The following is a 13,430-nucleotide window of genomic DNA, read 5'->3' as shown; positions in this document are numbered from 1 at the left end:
TACACTGTAAAACAAAGAGTATTAAAATATCTCAGTTATGTCACCATCTCTGTTTGCAATTGCTTGTTCTTAAAAAGCATTGTTTTCATGACATGGGTGTGTCATGGACACTGGAGATTAATGCGACTGGAACATTTTGAACATTGTGAGTCCTGTTTCAGGCAGGAGTGTAAGAAGCTGCGAGAGGAGCTGAGAGAGGAGCATGAGGAGGGTAAAAAGTTGGCTCTGGCTCAGCTGACCTTGCACAAAGATCAAGAGATGAACGCTGCCAAGGAGAGCTGGCAGAAGAAGGTGGAAGACCTGCTTGACCAGGTAGCCCAAGTCAAACCAAGTCTTTGCACAAGATTGCAGGCCCTCAGTCAGGAGCAAAAACACAGTCATGAAGCAAGCACATTAGTGGAGGGGGTCTCCATTGTTTGACATAAAGACATCTAGATTTTAAAATACTTTTAGCCATCTGGTTTGAATAATTATTGTTTGTTTTTAAAACTAGAGGTTCTGTATAAAAAACTGAAATAAATAACTAATAACTTTCAGTGACCGAACTGTGGTCAAGACACATTCATCAGTTGGGCAATATCTTTCTATTTTTAAACACATCTGCACTCATATTCCAGCATCTGTGTGTGCTGTGCGGTTTAATAGTCTTTGTTCAGGAAGGGAAGAGGTGGCTTGCTGCAGGGGATCCAGAAAATAGTCTCACCTTGGACACTATTCCTTTCTGATAGGGTCCAGGGTTGCCACAGTCTTTACCTTAATAGTTTAATCTTCCAAGAATGCAGGTAGTGCTCCCAATAGCCCACTTTATTGGGATCCCAGAGTCTCAGTGCAGAGTCTCGGTCTGGGCTAGGCTAGGCTCTCTGACAATCACAGCCAGATCGCAATCCTATGGAGAAAAGATATAAACCAGAACAAAAATTAATGGTGATTTATAGGAAGCAACAAAGTCCATAAAACAGCAACGAATGTCAAACATGTCAGTCATGTCTCAGCTGCCCACGAGGAGCTGTAGTTACACCCAGTCCTGTCATCACAGTACGTGACTGGAGGCATCCGGGCTCCACGCTGTGGACCAGGGTTTAGAGGCTTCAGCAGGAGGGGATACGTTGTGGGAGCTTGATTTTCATCCACTGTGTTTTTTGTAGGGGGAGGCAATATCTTCAACCCAGCCTACCTAAATATATCTATTAAGTAACCATTAGAAAATAAAAGATTCTGTGGCTTAGTTAGTTTAGTTTGTTTTGCTTTGTAGAGTAATCCATTAAACCTCCCATTTTTTTGTTCTCCGTTTTGAGTACAGTTTAGCTGTAGACTAAGCAAATGTCTGCCCTTACATTGTCATTTTTACTGTACTCCTTTTGAAACTACCAATTTGTTACATCAGATGTTTGTATTGTATCGTCCCTTCCTTTTTATTTTGCTCAGTTGGTTTCTGAACATGTCCCTTTATTCCTGTGATTTTTTTTCCTCATAGCGGCAATCTCTTGGTGAAGCTTTACATAAATCAATCAGTAATGTAAGTGAGGTTCACTCACACACTTGCTGCTTTGCTATATTGTTCAATTTTTCTGTGTGATCTGCATGTTGGCATTGCAAGATCATTTTCATTTCTACCTGCTCTGGCTTGCACAATATGATGCTGGTTTCAGTGAAGAGAGCAGGGTGTTTATTTATTTTCAAAGGTGGTTCATTCAAGCTTCTGGATTGCCTGCTCTTCTTGGGTTAGACGAATCTACTTCAGTGGTTCTGATCCTTCTTGACTGAATGTGCTCGTTTGCGTATGGCTTTTAGCTACTAATATGCAAAGGGAAGACTTTCTTCATCTTTAAAATAACCGCTGACATGAAACTAACATCATCAAGTTATCAAGCAATGTGCATGAACACTAACTATTTTAGAAAGGCCATTATGTTTATTTCAGTTTATATGCACTGAATTAACTCTTACTGCACGTTGGATTAAAATGTGAATATATGTGTCTATATATTCTTCATGAAGCTATAGAATTTATCTTCTATTATAGAATGTTATAATTTTAATTATATATTTAAAGATAATCAATTTTATTGTTAAAAGGTAATAATATGCTTTAAATGTGTGCCTTTTTTACATAGAATGTCAATTAAGTGTTAACTTTTTAGTGGGATATCAGTCACAGCTGCAGGCTATTTTGATAATCAACCTAAATTGAAAAGAGAAGAAAGGAAACAACATTTCAACTGTATGAGCTCACACCCGAAGAAGGCTCCCCACCTGAAATGTTGTGTTTCCTTTCTTCTCTTTTCTTTTCTTCTCTTCTCTTCTCTTTTCAGCATGGAATAAACCTTTACTTGTTCCTTTGCAGCTTACCCATGCTGACACAGCTACCTACTTACATAAACTACATAAACCAAAAATTATAGAGAAATGAACTGGTTATAAATTGTACAGCACAAGAAAAGTTTTTTCATCTGTTTTATGGCACACACATAATGTGAATGCTGCAATGGTGGGTGTGTATTGTTCCCCCTTTAATGTAACTTAAAATGTTTTTTAATAAATTACAAAAAAAAGGCAGAAATTATGCAGGTAACTACTGCACAATGCACTGTGGGTATGGCATTGTAATAATTGCTGGTGACAGACAAGTTTTTGACACAATTTTATGTTTATATGCATTCTATTTTCACGTATATTTTTAAAGATCTGATATTAAAGGGTAGAAAAGGTTAAAATATAATAAAGATAATAAACTGATTTGTTTTGGGGGTGGTTGACCCACACACATTTTTCTAATCTGGTTTGATTTAAGCAGATATCCTGGAACTTAAAATGCACAAATAAAAGTTATTTTAAAATGTGCACAGAGATAGTTCCCATGTTGATACACTTCAGATGCTTCTTTCTAAAAGCAGTTGCAGGTCTTTTAGGAGTGTTGTGATGTGTGTTTCTCATCCACGCTCCCCAGATCTCCTTGCTGAAGCAAAGCCTGGAAATGCAGCTCTCTCAGTCGCAGAGCTCCCTTCAGCAGCTGCAGGCGCAGTTCAACCAGGAGCGCGAGCACCTCCACCAGCAGCTGCAGGAGATGGGGGCAGTGCACCAGCACAGGGAGCAGTCCCTGCAGGAGGCCCACTGCATCGCCATGCACAGCCTGGAGGAGGCCAGGCAGCAGGGCTTGAAGGTGCTGATCTCAATCGCCGGGGCACTGCTTCACTCTCACTGATAACCACAACTAAGCACTGAAGTCTTTTCTCATGGGGGTCCATCTCAGATACGTCGTTGCAGATCCTAGATTTTGAAGCCTTGCCTTTTTAAGTGAGTGGGTGGCCTTGCAGATTGATTTACAACAACTTATGTGCGATGACGCAAATCCAGACCTAGACTGATTTGAAACTGAGTGCTCAAACATTACACAAGCAGCGTCACATTTTTAATTTAGTGTCCATGGGCGTTTTCTCAGGGTATCCTGGTTCCCTCCCTCCTTTTAAAAAAATGCTACCTAAGTTAACTCTCTAAAATTTCTCCTGTGTATGACTGCATACATGTGTGTCTGTGCTGGATGACCATCCAGGTTTGTCCTGTCAAATGCTTCCTGAATGAGCTCCGGGTTGCCACAGCCCTTAGAGTGGCAAGTGGCTTTCTAATAATGGCTGGATAAAATGAGTTGCTTCTGCACAGTAAGATATATTCGCTCTATGGCCGGGCAAATTCTTATTTACATAACACTGAATGGATTCTCACATGATACTGGCTCTGGATACATCATTTTGTGGATTTATATTTACTGTTCTATCATTGCAGCATCTTAGCATGTCAATTAAGAAGACATAAAAACACAGAGAAATTTGAGGTTTTGCCTTATTAATATAATGCTTCGTAATGTTCAGGAATGTGCAATAACTTCTCTCTGCCCAGTTTAAATATTTTATTCTTTAAAGCAAGAGTACTCAGTATGGATGGGTGGATTGCAGGCCCATAATTAGACCAAAACTTACTGCGCAGCTAATGAATGAATTAAAAATGAATTATACTGAGTGCATTTCTTCTGAAATATATTAAGTAAATGACTGGGCTGTAGTACCAGTGTAGATACAGAGCGGGGGATGGTGAAGAAACAGTTATAGAATATAGGGTTGACAGCAGCAGTTGGCAATGTAACTTCTGATGAAGAAGGCAAAGAATAAGCAGAGAGAAGCTGGAGGACTTATAGATTGATTGATTCTTTTGTACTTTGACTAGAGGGGTTTTTGGAAAAGAAAATTACATTTTCTTATGTACGTTAACTGGAAGGTTTAAGGAAAAGAAAATATTTATTCTCATGTACTCTGATACAAAAATGAAACAAAATGCTTGGCCTTCTGATGTTATACTTATTGAAGAATATCATTAATACCAGGTAAAACAGAGCAATATTAAAATTCCAGATTTCCAGCAGTCGTTTTACCCAGGTTATTAATATTAATATGCTGCAAGCCTTATCAAAGCTTAATTTAGTATTACTTATTTCATTATGAAAAGTTTTTCCTAGAAGAATATACCTTTGCTTTATTATTTATCCCCGCTCTCTTAATTTCTGCAGTTCTGCAGTTCTGTTATTTCAATGGCGTTACGATGCGTAGTACTGGACCTTATGCAGGCGGTATAATCCGGAAGTGAGTGGAAAAGGGCTACGGGGAAAACACAGTCAGGAATGCATTATTAATGCACAGACCATTAGACTTAAGAACCAGAATCCGGAAGGGAGTGAAAGAGACACGGGGAGGAAACGATGAGGATCAGGGCAGGTGGACGAACAGGGAGGCGTGCTGACAGTGAACTGGTGCGTGGGGGGCATGGCCAAGGCAAAAATGTCCAAGGGAGTCCAGGGGGAAGTCCGGGGCGAAGTCCAAGGTCCAAATCCATTAGATCCATCCATGACACAAACAAGACACAGTTAAAAACCGGAACGGGATCCGGTACAGGGACGGGGAATAAAAATGGGATGACGTGAACCAGGCGGTCTGAGCCCCAGACTCAGCTGGGTCAGGATACCGATTGGAGGCCTATGCCCTCAAGCCGCAGACGTAGGGAGACTTGGTGGTAGGCGGGCCTCTGGGTGTCCGTCTTCCACTGCAGAGCTGGGAGAAGCGAGAGCGCCCGGCTGAGATAAGGAGGGCCAGGATTGGAGACAGGTGCACATAATCAACTAAACTGTAAAAGAGCCGGAGACTCTTAAGAGGAGGGATTACAATCCTGATAAACGGGCTGTGTGGTGGCATGGAGGTCAAAGCTGCTCTCTTGTAGCTCCAGGGTCCTGGGTTCAATTCCACTCTCAATCTTGGAGCCTCCCCATGTTGTGGGTCGTTTCCATCACTTCCAGCTTCTTTGCAAACTTTGAAGTGATTTTGATGCCACACCTACTGCTGGTTTGCCTGACCAGAGAGCCCTATTTTTGTCACATGTGACCATAGCAGCCTGTTCCAGTCCAAGTGCCAGTGCTGTTTTGCAAAGCCCAGGCAGTTCTATTAGTTGGTTGGTAAAAGTTTTTGTTTTCTGGCAGCCCTTCCGAATCGCCCATTAGCATGGAGGTGATGTCTGATTGTAGATCTGGAGACTTGGAGACCCCAAGAATCCACCAAGTTCTGTAATTCTCCAGCTGTGGCTCTTGCATTATCTTTGCCTCCTGAGCCGTCTTCCTCACTGTGCTTGGATGCTTGGGAGCAAGATACGTTTCAAATCTCCACCAGACTGTACCACTGTTCCAGGGGTTTTACATTTCTTAAGTAATGTCCTAATAGCAGTAAGTGGTGTGCTTAGTTTATTTTTGTTCACAATGCCTGATTTCTGAAGGTCAACAGCAATGTGTCTCTTCTGATTTTTAAAGGTGAGTCCTTTACCTTCCCCCATGGTGATGGATTGTAGAGGGATTTTACATGCTTGTTATCTCATTTATACAGTTTATACCCCAGTGAAACAGGAAGCCAAGGAAGAACAAAATAAATTTCCTTAAGACTGAGATGAATATAAAAAGTAGAATGTTAATGCAGATTTAATTTTGTTGGATTTTATTTATGAGAATCTGTAAGGTGTTGTAACAATCTGATAGGCATGTCGTAATGGAAAGTTTAAAAAAAGGTGCATCCAGGCCGACAGACATATCTACACAGCTATAAGGTTAAAAAAAAACACCAGTGCTCTTTATGTGTGTAGTGGAGCTAGTTCGGATACAGTGATGTCATCGCCCTCCCTGCACGTAGCAGGGACCTCAGCTGCTTGGGCTGGGGGAGGTCTCCTTTAGCTCATGGCTTCCTGTTGCGTTACGCAGGAGACCCATGTTCGCGCCCCAGGTGTTGTGGAACGGAACAGGTGGCGGAGGGCATGAGCCCGCGTGGAGCCGTGAGGGTCACGTGCAGTGTGGGAAAATCAAAAACATCACAAACCAAAACAAAAGCCTAAGTTCCTTTTGTTACCATCATACTGTCTTCAAAACAACAACTCACTTAGTCTCCTAAGATTCTTCTCAAAACGCCAGCAGTCATATCACCCTGCAATTCACAACCAGCAGCCCACTGAAGCTCAGCAGGTGTGAGCCTGGCCAGTGCCTGGATGGGAGACTCCTGGGAAAAACTAATGTTTCTGCTGGAAGAGGTGTTAGTGGGGCCAGCAGGGGGTGCTCACCCTGCGGTCCATGTGGGTCCTAATGCCCCAGTATAGTGACTGGGGACACTATACTGTAAAATAGGTGCTGTCTTTCGGATGAGACGTAAAAACCGAGGTCCTGACTCTCTGTGGTCATTAAAAATTCCAGGGCGTTTCTCAAAAAGAGTAGAGGAGTAGTAACCCTGGTGTCCTGGCCAAATTTCCATTGGTCTTTACTAATCATGGCCTCCTAATGACCCCCATCTCTGAACTGGCTTCATCACTCTCTCCTCCCCACAGAGAGCTGGTGTGTGAGGAGCATTCTGGTGCACTCTGGCGGCCGCCGCATCAGCCAGGTGGGGCTGCACACTGGTGGAGGGGGTCCCCATGACTGTAAAGTGATTTGAGTGACGCAGCCAAAAGAGCGCTATATAAGTGTCAAAACTTCCACATGTTCAAAACTTACAGTTGTTTCAGAAAAACATACAGATTCATGCGGTTAACAGTCAGTCGTTCTCTGGTGAGTGGTTCACAGAGGCTCTGCCTTCTGTTCTCCAGATGGCACTGACTGACACAGGCAGCCTGTGCCTCCTGCTTGCTAAACAGTCACCTGACCAGCTGTCTTCCTGCAGCTCATGTCCCCAGAGTTTCTGTGGAAAGTGGTCCCAACGGAGCTGCTCCTTCACACAGTGCCAATAATTTTGACACCCTTCTTTGTGAGAAATAAAATTAATACAGTTCTTGTTAACAAAACATGATTTCTGAGCAATTACATTAAAATATTGTAAAATATTGCTCATTATCTATGTTTTTTATTTTATAAAGCCTTTTGCTCATCCTTATCAAGGGTGCCAATTATTGTGGATGTGACTGTTTACCAAATCCCGATCACTGATATAAATCAGGAAGAGAAGTAATCCTACAGATCACTGTGATACTTTAATAAGTACAAACACATACTGTATAGTGCTGTGGTGCAGACAGTGATGGTTCTAATGATGGCAATGTTATAATCTGTCCGTGACTTCATGCTCCCAAAGGGTGGGCGATAGCTGACAGGAGGGTTTGGTTTGGGGGGTTTGAAAGCAGTCAGTGTTACCTGGGGGTCGAGGGAACTGTCCTTGTTGTTTCTATGCAGTTTTAATAGCTTTGTGCATGTTGCTAAATTTCTACATGAATTAGAAGACAGTTGGCTGAGCTCAGGTACTCAATGTATTTACAACACAGTGTCTACACTGGGAAAGAAAAGAGTAAAGTTGAAAACTTCATTACAATTTACATTAAAATGTGCAATCTGTGGCTCATCCAGTATAGACTCCTGTGCAGTGCGGGGTTAAATCGTGGCTTTGCCTTTTCTAATCTGGACTGTGTCACTAGAGAGGAGACAGCAAAGTTGAACCAGCCAGCAGCAATGGTACAGTACCTGGGGCTTTTCCACCTTTGAACTTGAAGTCTTCTCTTTTATATCCCCCTTTGGTACTCAGGTTCCTTCATAATACGTATTAATTTCAAGAATTCATGAGATGTGATTGGACTAAGAAGTGTGTTGTTGGAGTACATGTTGCATGATTGCAATAGAAGACATTTATGAGAATAGAAACAATAAAGTAGTATTGTATCATATCTTATTATTTTCAGAACATTTTATGCCATACATTTTGTCTTGAAGAAGGAAAGAAATGTTGCTTTAAAACATGCTCTGAATCAAAAAATCAAAGCGCATTTTGCTTGTTTCTCAGGACAATGAAGAAATCACAGTGGGTTCCTCCGTTGCTAGGAACCCGGTCTAAAATTTCAGAATCCCAGAGAGATTTGCTAGGCTTTAATGTTTTGCCCACTCAAAGTCACTTCTGTTTAAATGTTGTATATCTCTTCATCGCAATGGTGTTTTCTTAACTACACGTGTTAAGCACCTTGTGATAATGTCACGTTGAATCGTATTGATTTTTCACTAATCAATTTAATTATGTACTGACCCATTAGTGTTTTTAATTTGTGTATAGTGATCACTATCAATCACATCAGCTTGTAATGAAATTTCTTCTCATGGTTACATTTGCTTCACAGCCAATTAGTGAACAAATATTGACTGTGAGCAGTGTAACTTCAATTTACAAACGGTCCTGTCAAACAAGGGGACATTCAAACCCCAGAACTGTAGCTCCAAGGGAAAAAAATAGATATTTTAAAATGAAAAACCATATGTCTGTGGTGGATTAATTGTTATAATACTGTTTTAAGACAGGGGGTTATGATTATAAGATAAATATAAAATTAAATCAAAATCTAATCAGGTCCTGAAGCCACCTTGCTAAGCAAGCAGAATTTCTAAAAGATACAACTGTATACTCTCCATTGTCAGGAAATACATGAGCCAGTGTGTAAGCAAAGTGAAAACCAAGCTTCAAACTTTAAAAGGGCAAATATTTATTTACAAAAACATCACACAAAGTCTGCTACAGATATCCATAGATCTGTGAGAAACAGAATGCATCCCTTTCCAGACACTGAAAAAGAGAATTTACCCTCTGTCTTAGCACAAATACCGTAAAGGCAAAAAGGGACTTATCTCTCTTATCCAATGAAAGATATATCTCATGGTTAAATGAATCCCAAAAAGATGCCAAACATTATGAAACAATTTGTATATATCACTAAAGAAATGTGAGATTTGTTTTAGCCAGGTGAATACCACAAATCAGTATTTCCCCTATTTAACACAACAGTCAACAACCCTTACTTACAGCCTAAAGCAGGTATGTTAAGTGCTCAAAAAGAATTATTCTAATGTCTGAGGTCTTTGAAAGAGATACTCTCTTACTCTTTCTCTAGCTTCTGTTTCTTCTCTCCCTATTTCGGTATCATCTTCTTCTTCTGTTTTGGGACCCATTTTTCCAACATAGCATAAATGCTGACAATTAGTTTAGCTAAAGTTAGTTAAAAATACGCACAATTGCCATGTTTTCTGAATCAGGGACATGATCAAATAAGACCAGCTGTGCATCCATACCCAGGGTTACACAGAGTTTTACTTTTAAAGAATGGTGGTGCTTTGACTTTCAAGCACTGTGATGCACTCCAGACAGACGTGACAATATAAAAGCTGTTTTGTATGTATCTGTTTTGTCTGTATTAAAATACAAATTTTCCAATGAGTACTTTACCAATTATATTAATAGGTAGTATAAAATATTGTGAAATAGGCTTAGACATTTTGCATTGTTGTACTCTTTTCCCTCACTGTTTTTCCAGTTTTATGCAGAAATAAAATTCTTATAGCAATCAAAATGCCCCTTGGAGATAATAAAAACTGTCTCTCTCAATCTTCTGCATTTTTTAGATTGGACCTAACTCAACAGTTTAAAATTTGGAGGTTTTATCAATGTGAATATGTCTATTCTTTCAGCCTGTCAGCATTGGTAAAAGCATTGCAACAGTTATTGGCTTTTCTGATTTCTATTCTGCAGTGCAGTGCTTCAGGCAGCACGTGACCTTAATCATGTCACGAGTGAAGTTATGACCTTTTAATTTCTGGATAGAGACAATGTATGGTCCACTCAAGGGAGAAACGAGAAGTAAATTTATTCCAATTGAAATCCAGCCACTGACATCCTCATTTTAATGGTGCAGTATGTCCTGGCAGCATAGTTTTTTATTAGTAGTAAAGTGTGATCATGAAACTGTATTGTTAAATGAAGGTTCTGTTGTGTGAGTAATGGGAATAAGTGTTTTTACAGTTTTACAGCTCACTATTATCCGTCATAATACCCACAAAATACTGCTTGACATTTTGAGATGGTTTACTATTTAATATTTTTAATCAATATGAACATTAGGATAACAGTTTTTCATGTTCATCACTGCAGGTGGGGTTTCGAACACCTGTGCTGGGGGTTTTCTTCCCCTTTCTGGTATCCATGGGTATTCATTTTGGAAGTGTCAAAGAGAATCAATGCACCACATGCTCAAAATAATTTGAAATGTTTCCATTTATATGTAGTTAAGTAACTTGTCAGCTTTATTAGATTGGTTCCATTCATTTTCAGTATCTCTTTTATACTCAGACATGCACGATGAGCTGTAGCAGGTACAGGGCATAACGGGCTGGCCGGTTCATTGCAGGGCAAACACACACATGCTCTCTCCAGCACACAAACTGTATGGGAAGCAATTTAGAGACACTAATGAATCTGAATGCCAGTTTGTGGACTGTTGGAAAAAACAAGAGCAGTATTACCACCTTGTAGCCCAATCTCATCAGAACACAGAGACCAAGCAAAGTTGGGTCTGGTTGGTGCTGTGATGGGAGACGTCTAAGGAAAACTGTTTTGCTGCTGTGAGGGGTGTAGTGGACCAGCAGATGACACTTTTCCTTGTGGACCATAAGAACCAAACCAGTGCTGCTACAGTGTGCATTAGGAGGTGCTGTCTGTCAGATGAGATACTTATGTTAATGAACAAGTAATAGGTTTATTCCATGCTGAAAAAAAGAAGAAAGAGAACACAACGTTTCGGCCGTGGAGCCTTCTTCCCACCTGAAGAAGGCTCCACGGCCGAAACGTTGTGTTCTCTTTCTTCTTTTTTCAGCATGGAATAAACCTATTACTTGTTCCTTTGCAGCCTACGCATGCTGACGCAGCTACCCACCTGAACTACTTATGTTAATACTCGTTTGGTCATTAAAGATCTTATGGCACTCTTTAAAAGAGCTTTTCAAAGAGCTTCCATATAAAGACACCCCATGTCAAAATCAAACCAAGGACCCACTGCTAACCACAACATCACTGTGCCATTTCATCACTTATAGATGCCTATATACTGTAAATGAATTATATTTTTACATTTGGTTTACTAGGTTTGACTTTTACATACAGTATGTAGAACATAATTTGATCTATAGAAAACTTTGCTATATTGATTTGTAAATGGTATTGATACATTGTTCATGGTTATGCAGTCTGTCAGCTCAGCTCAAAATAGGCTACTGATATGTTAAACTACTTATTGATCGCGATTTATTTTAATTTGAAGTTTCAGCATTGAAGTATTCTTATAGCTCCTAAATGTGCTGCTGTGGCAATTTGCTTGTTTCTTACTGAAGCTGATAGTCTATCAGCACTGAAGCATCCTGCCATCTGTCTTGAAGGAGCTGGAGGATCGACTGAGGCAACAGCACTATGAAGAGCTGCAGTGCCTGAAAGAGGCCCACAGACAGAGCATTGAGACCCTCAAACAGCAGTCGGAGCAGGAGCTGCAAACACTTCGCTTCGAGCTGGAAGATGAAGGAAAAGCAATGCTTGGTAAAGAGAGCTTGCAGCCTTACTGTTTTTCAGCATTTAACCTTTTGCATTATGTTTAAGGGCATTTTTATGCAGAGTATTTTCAACAAAAGTCATTTCTTTTCCCTTGTTCTAAGAATTCAAAGAAAAAATAACTTGGTGCTCTACTTATTAAGAAAGTTTCCTAAGGCCATGCTAAACATTTTTAAAAATGACTCAAGTTTTAAACTTTAGATTTAACTGTGTTGAGCCTGATGTCTAATATTAGGAAATGTTATGTGTAATATAATGTCTAATATTAGGAAAAGATTTTAAACTGGGGATTTTAGCAGTATCACAGATGTTTCTATAAAACATGAAATACAGCAGAAACTGTGTTGTTGGGGTCACTGGTAGTATGTTTAAGACTTTACCAGTACACTATTTGTACTTCAAGAAATTAAACCAATTATTTAAAGCATCACATGTAATTATAGGAGTAAACCCATGGACGACTTCAGAAATTATCTCTCGTTTATTTACAAGATTCTAAATTGGTTGCTTTCTATGCCTAACAAGAAGTACACTTTTGATAACACATCAGTGCATGACTATACATTACCTGCTTTTTATTTTTGCAAGATTCAATATTTTTATTAACCTCTATATTCTACATTTTTTTCCAGCTTCCTTGCGCTCAGAGCTGAACCACATTCATGCGTCTGCAATCGAGCACCTTCGACAGAGCCACCAGCAGGAGACGGCAGTTGTAAAGCTGGAACTGGAGAATGCGTTGGAGCAGAGCAGACAGCAGGTGAGCTGCTATCTTTAATTGTTTGCACTGGCTCAACAAGAATCAAATCCTGGTAACTTTGTGTCAATGTACTGTAACGATGGTTAGGTATTGTAGTTTGTTCTATCCAAAGCTCAGATTTCCTGGACTCAAAGCACTTTGATTTTATATTGTTTGAGTTGTTTTGGCGTGACAAATTTGTTTGTGTTGATTTTGTGAATTCCTTGTGTAGGTTTAAGAACATTGTGAACACTGTTGTACATTTAATTAGACACTTTAAGCTTTATTAATTGGAAGCTGCTATTTCAGTGACGAATTATGCTTTTGTTAAAGGTATGGTCTTTGGTTTGGCCGGTGAAATAGCATATGTAGAATTACCACTTCTAGAATGTGTATCAATGCCTTAGATTCAAAAGTCAGATTAAAAAAACATATCAGCTAGTCTAAAACAATCATCTTTTCGGTTGAATGCAAGTCCCTGGAATACGAGCAAGTGACCGATTTCAGGATAACTTCAAACAGTACAGCCCAAAGAATCCTGAAAGAATCTGCAGTCTCCCAGGATTTACAGTATCTCACGATAGATTGCCGGATTATACTTTCATTTCATACACTAGATAGAAAATAAAATATCAGTACATAATTTCTAAAGTAACTATAAAACATTTATAAATGAAAAGAGAATGTATAAATTTACTGTAAAAGTGTCCTCTTGCAACTCAATGAGCACTGACTAACAAGTATAGAAACATTTGCTGTGCTTGACTTTAAACCAAAAATAA

General features: G+C 39.8%; 1 protein-coding gene across 4 annotated transcripts in view; it reads left to right on the top strand.

Annotated features, from left to right (window-relative positions):
* fam184ab (family with sequence similarity 184 member Ab) overlaps positions 1–13,430 on the top strand; it is a 131,767-nt gene that overhangs the window by 80,691 nt on the left and 37,646 nt on the right. For 3 of the 4 annotated variants that reach the window (XM_015359153.2, XM_015359175.2, XM_015359168.2), the window contains exons 9-13: positions 162–312; positions 1,475–1,516; positions 2,948–3,160; positions 11,744–11,897; positions 12,542–12,669. In XM_015359153.2, the coding sequence (XP_015214639.2) occupies positions 162–312; positions 1,475–1,516; positions 2,948–3,160; positions 11,744–11,897; positions 12,542–12,669 (688 nt within the window). The remainder of the gene's footprint in view (positions 1–161; positions 313–1,474; positions 1,517–2,947; positions 3,161–11,743; positions 11,898–12,541; positions 12,670–13,430) is intronic. The other variant, XM_006626423.3, reaches the window with a different exon arrangement.

Source organism: Lepisosteus oculatus, chromosome 2 (assembly GCF_040954835.1).
Source record: "Lepisosteus oculatus isolate fLepOcu1 chromosome 2, fLepOcu1.hap2, whole genome shotgun sequence".
Lineage (NCBI taxonomy): Eukaryota > Metazoa > Chordata > Actinopteri > Semionotiformes > Lepisosteidae > Lepisosteus > Lepisosteus oculatus.
Note: the sequence above shows the minus strand (reverse complement) of the source record. Positions and strands in the feature narration are given on the sequence as shown.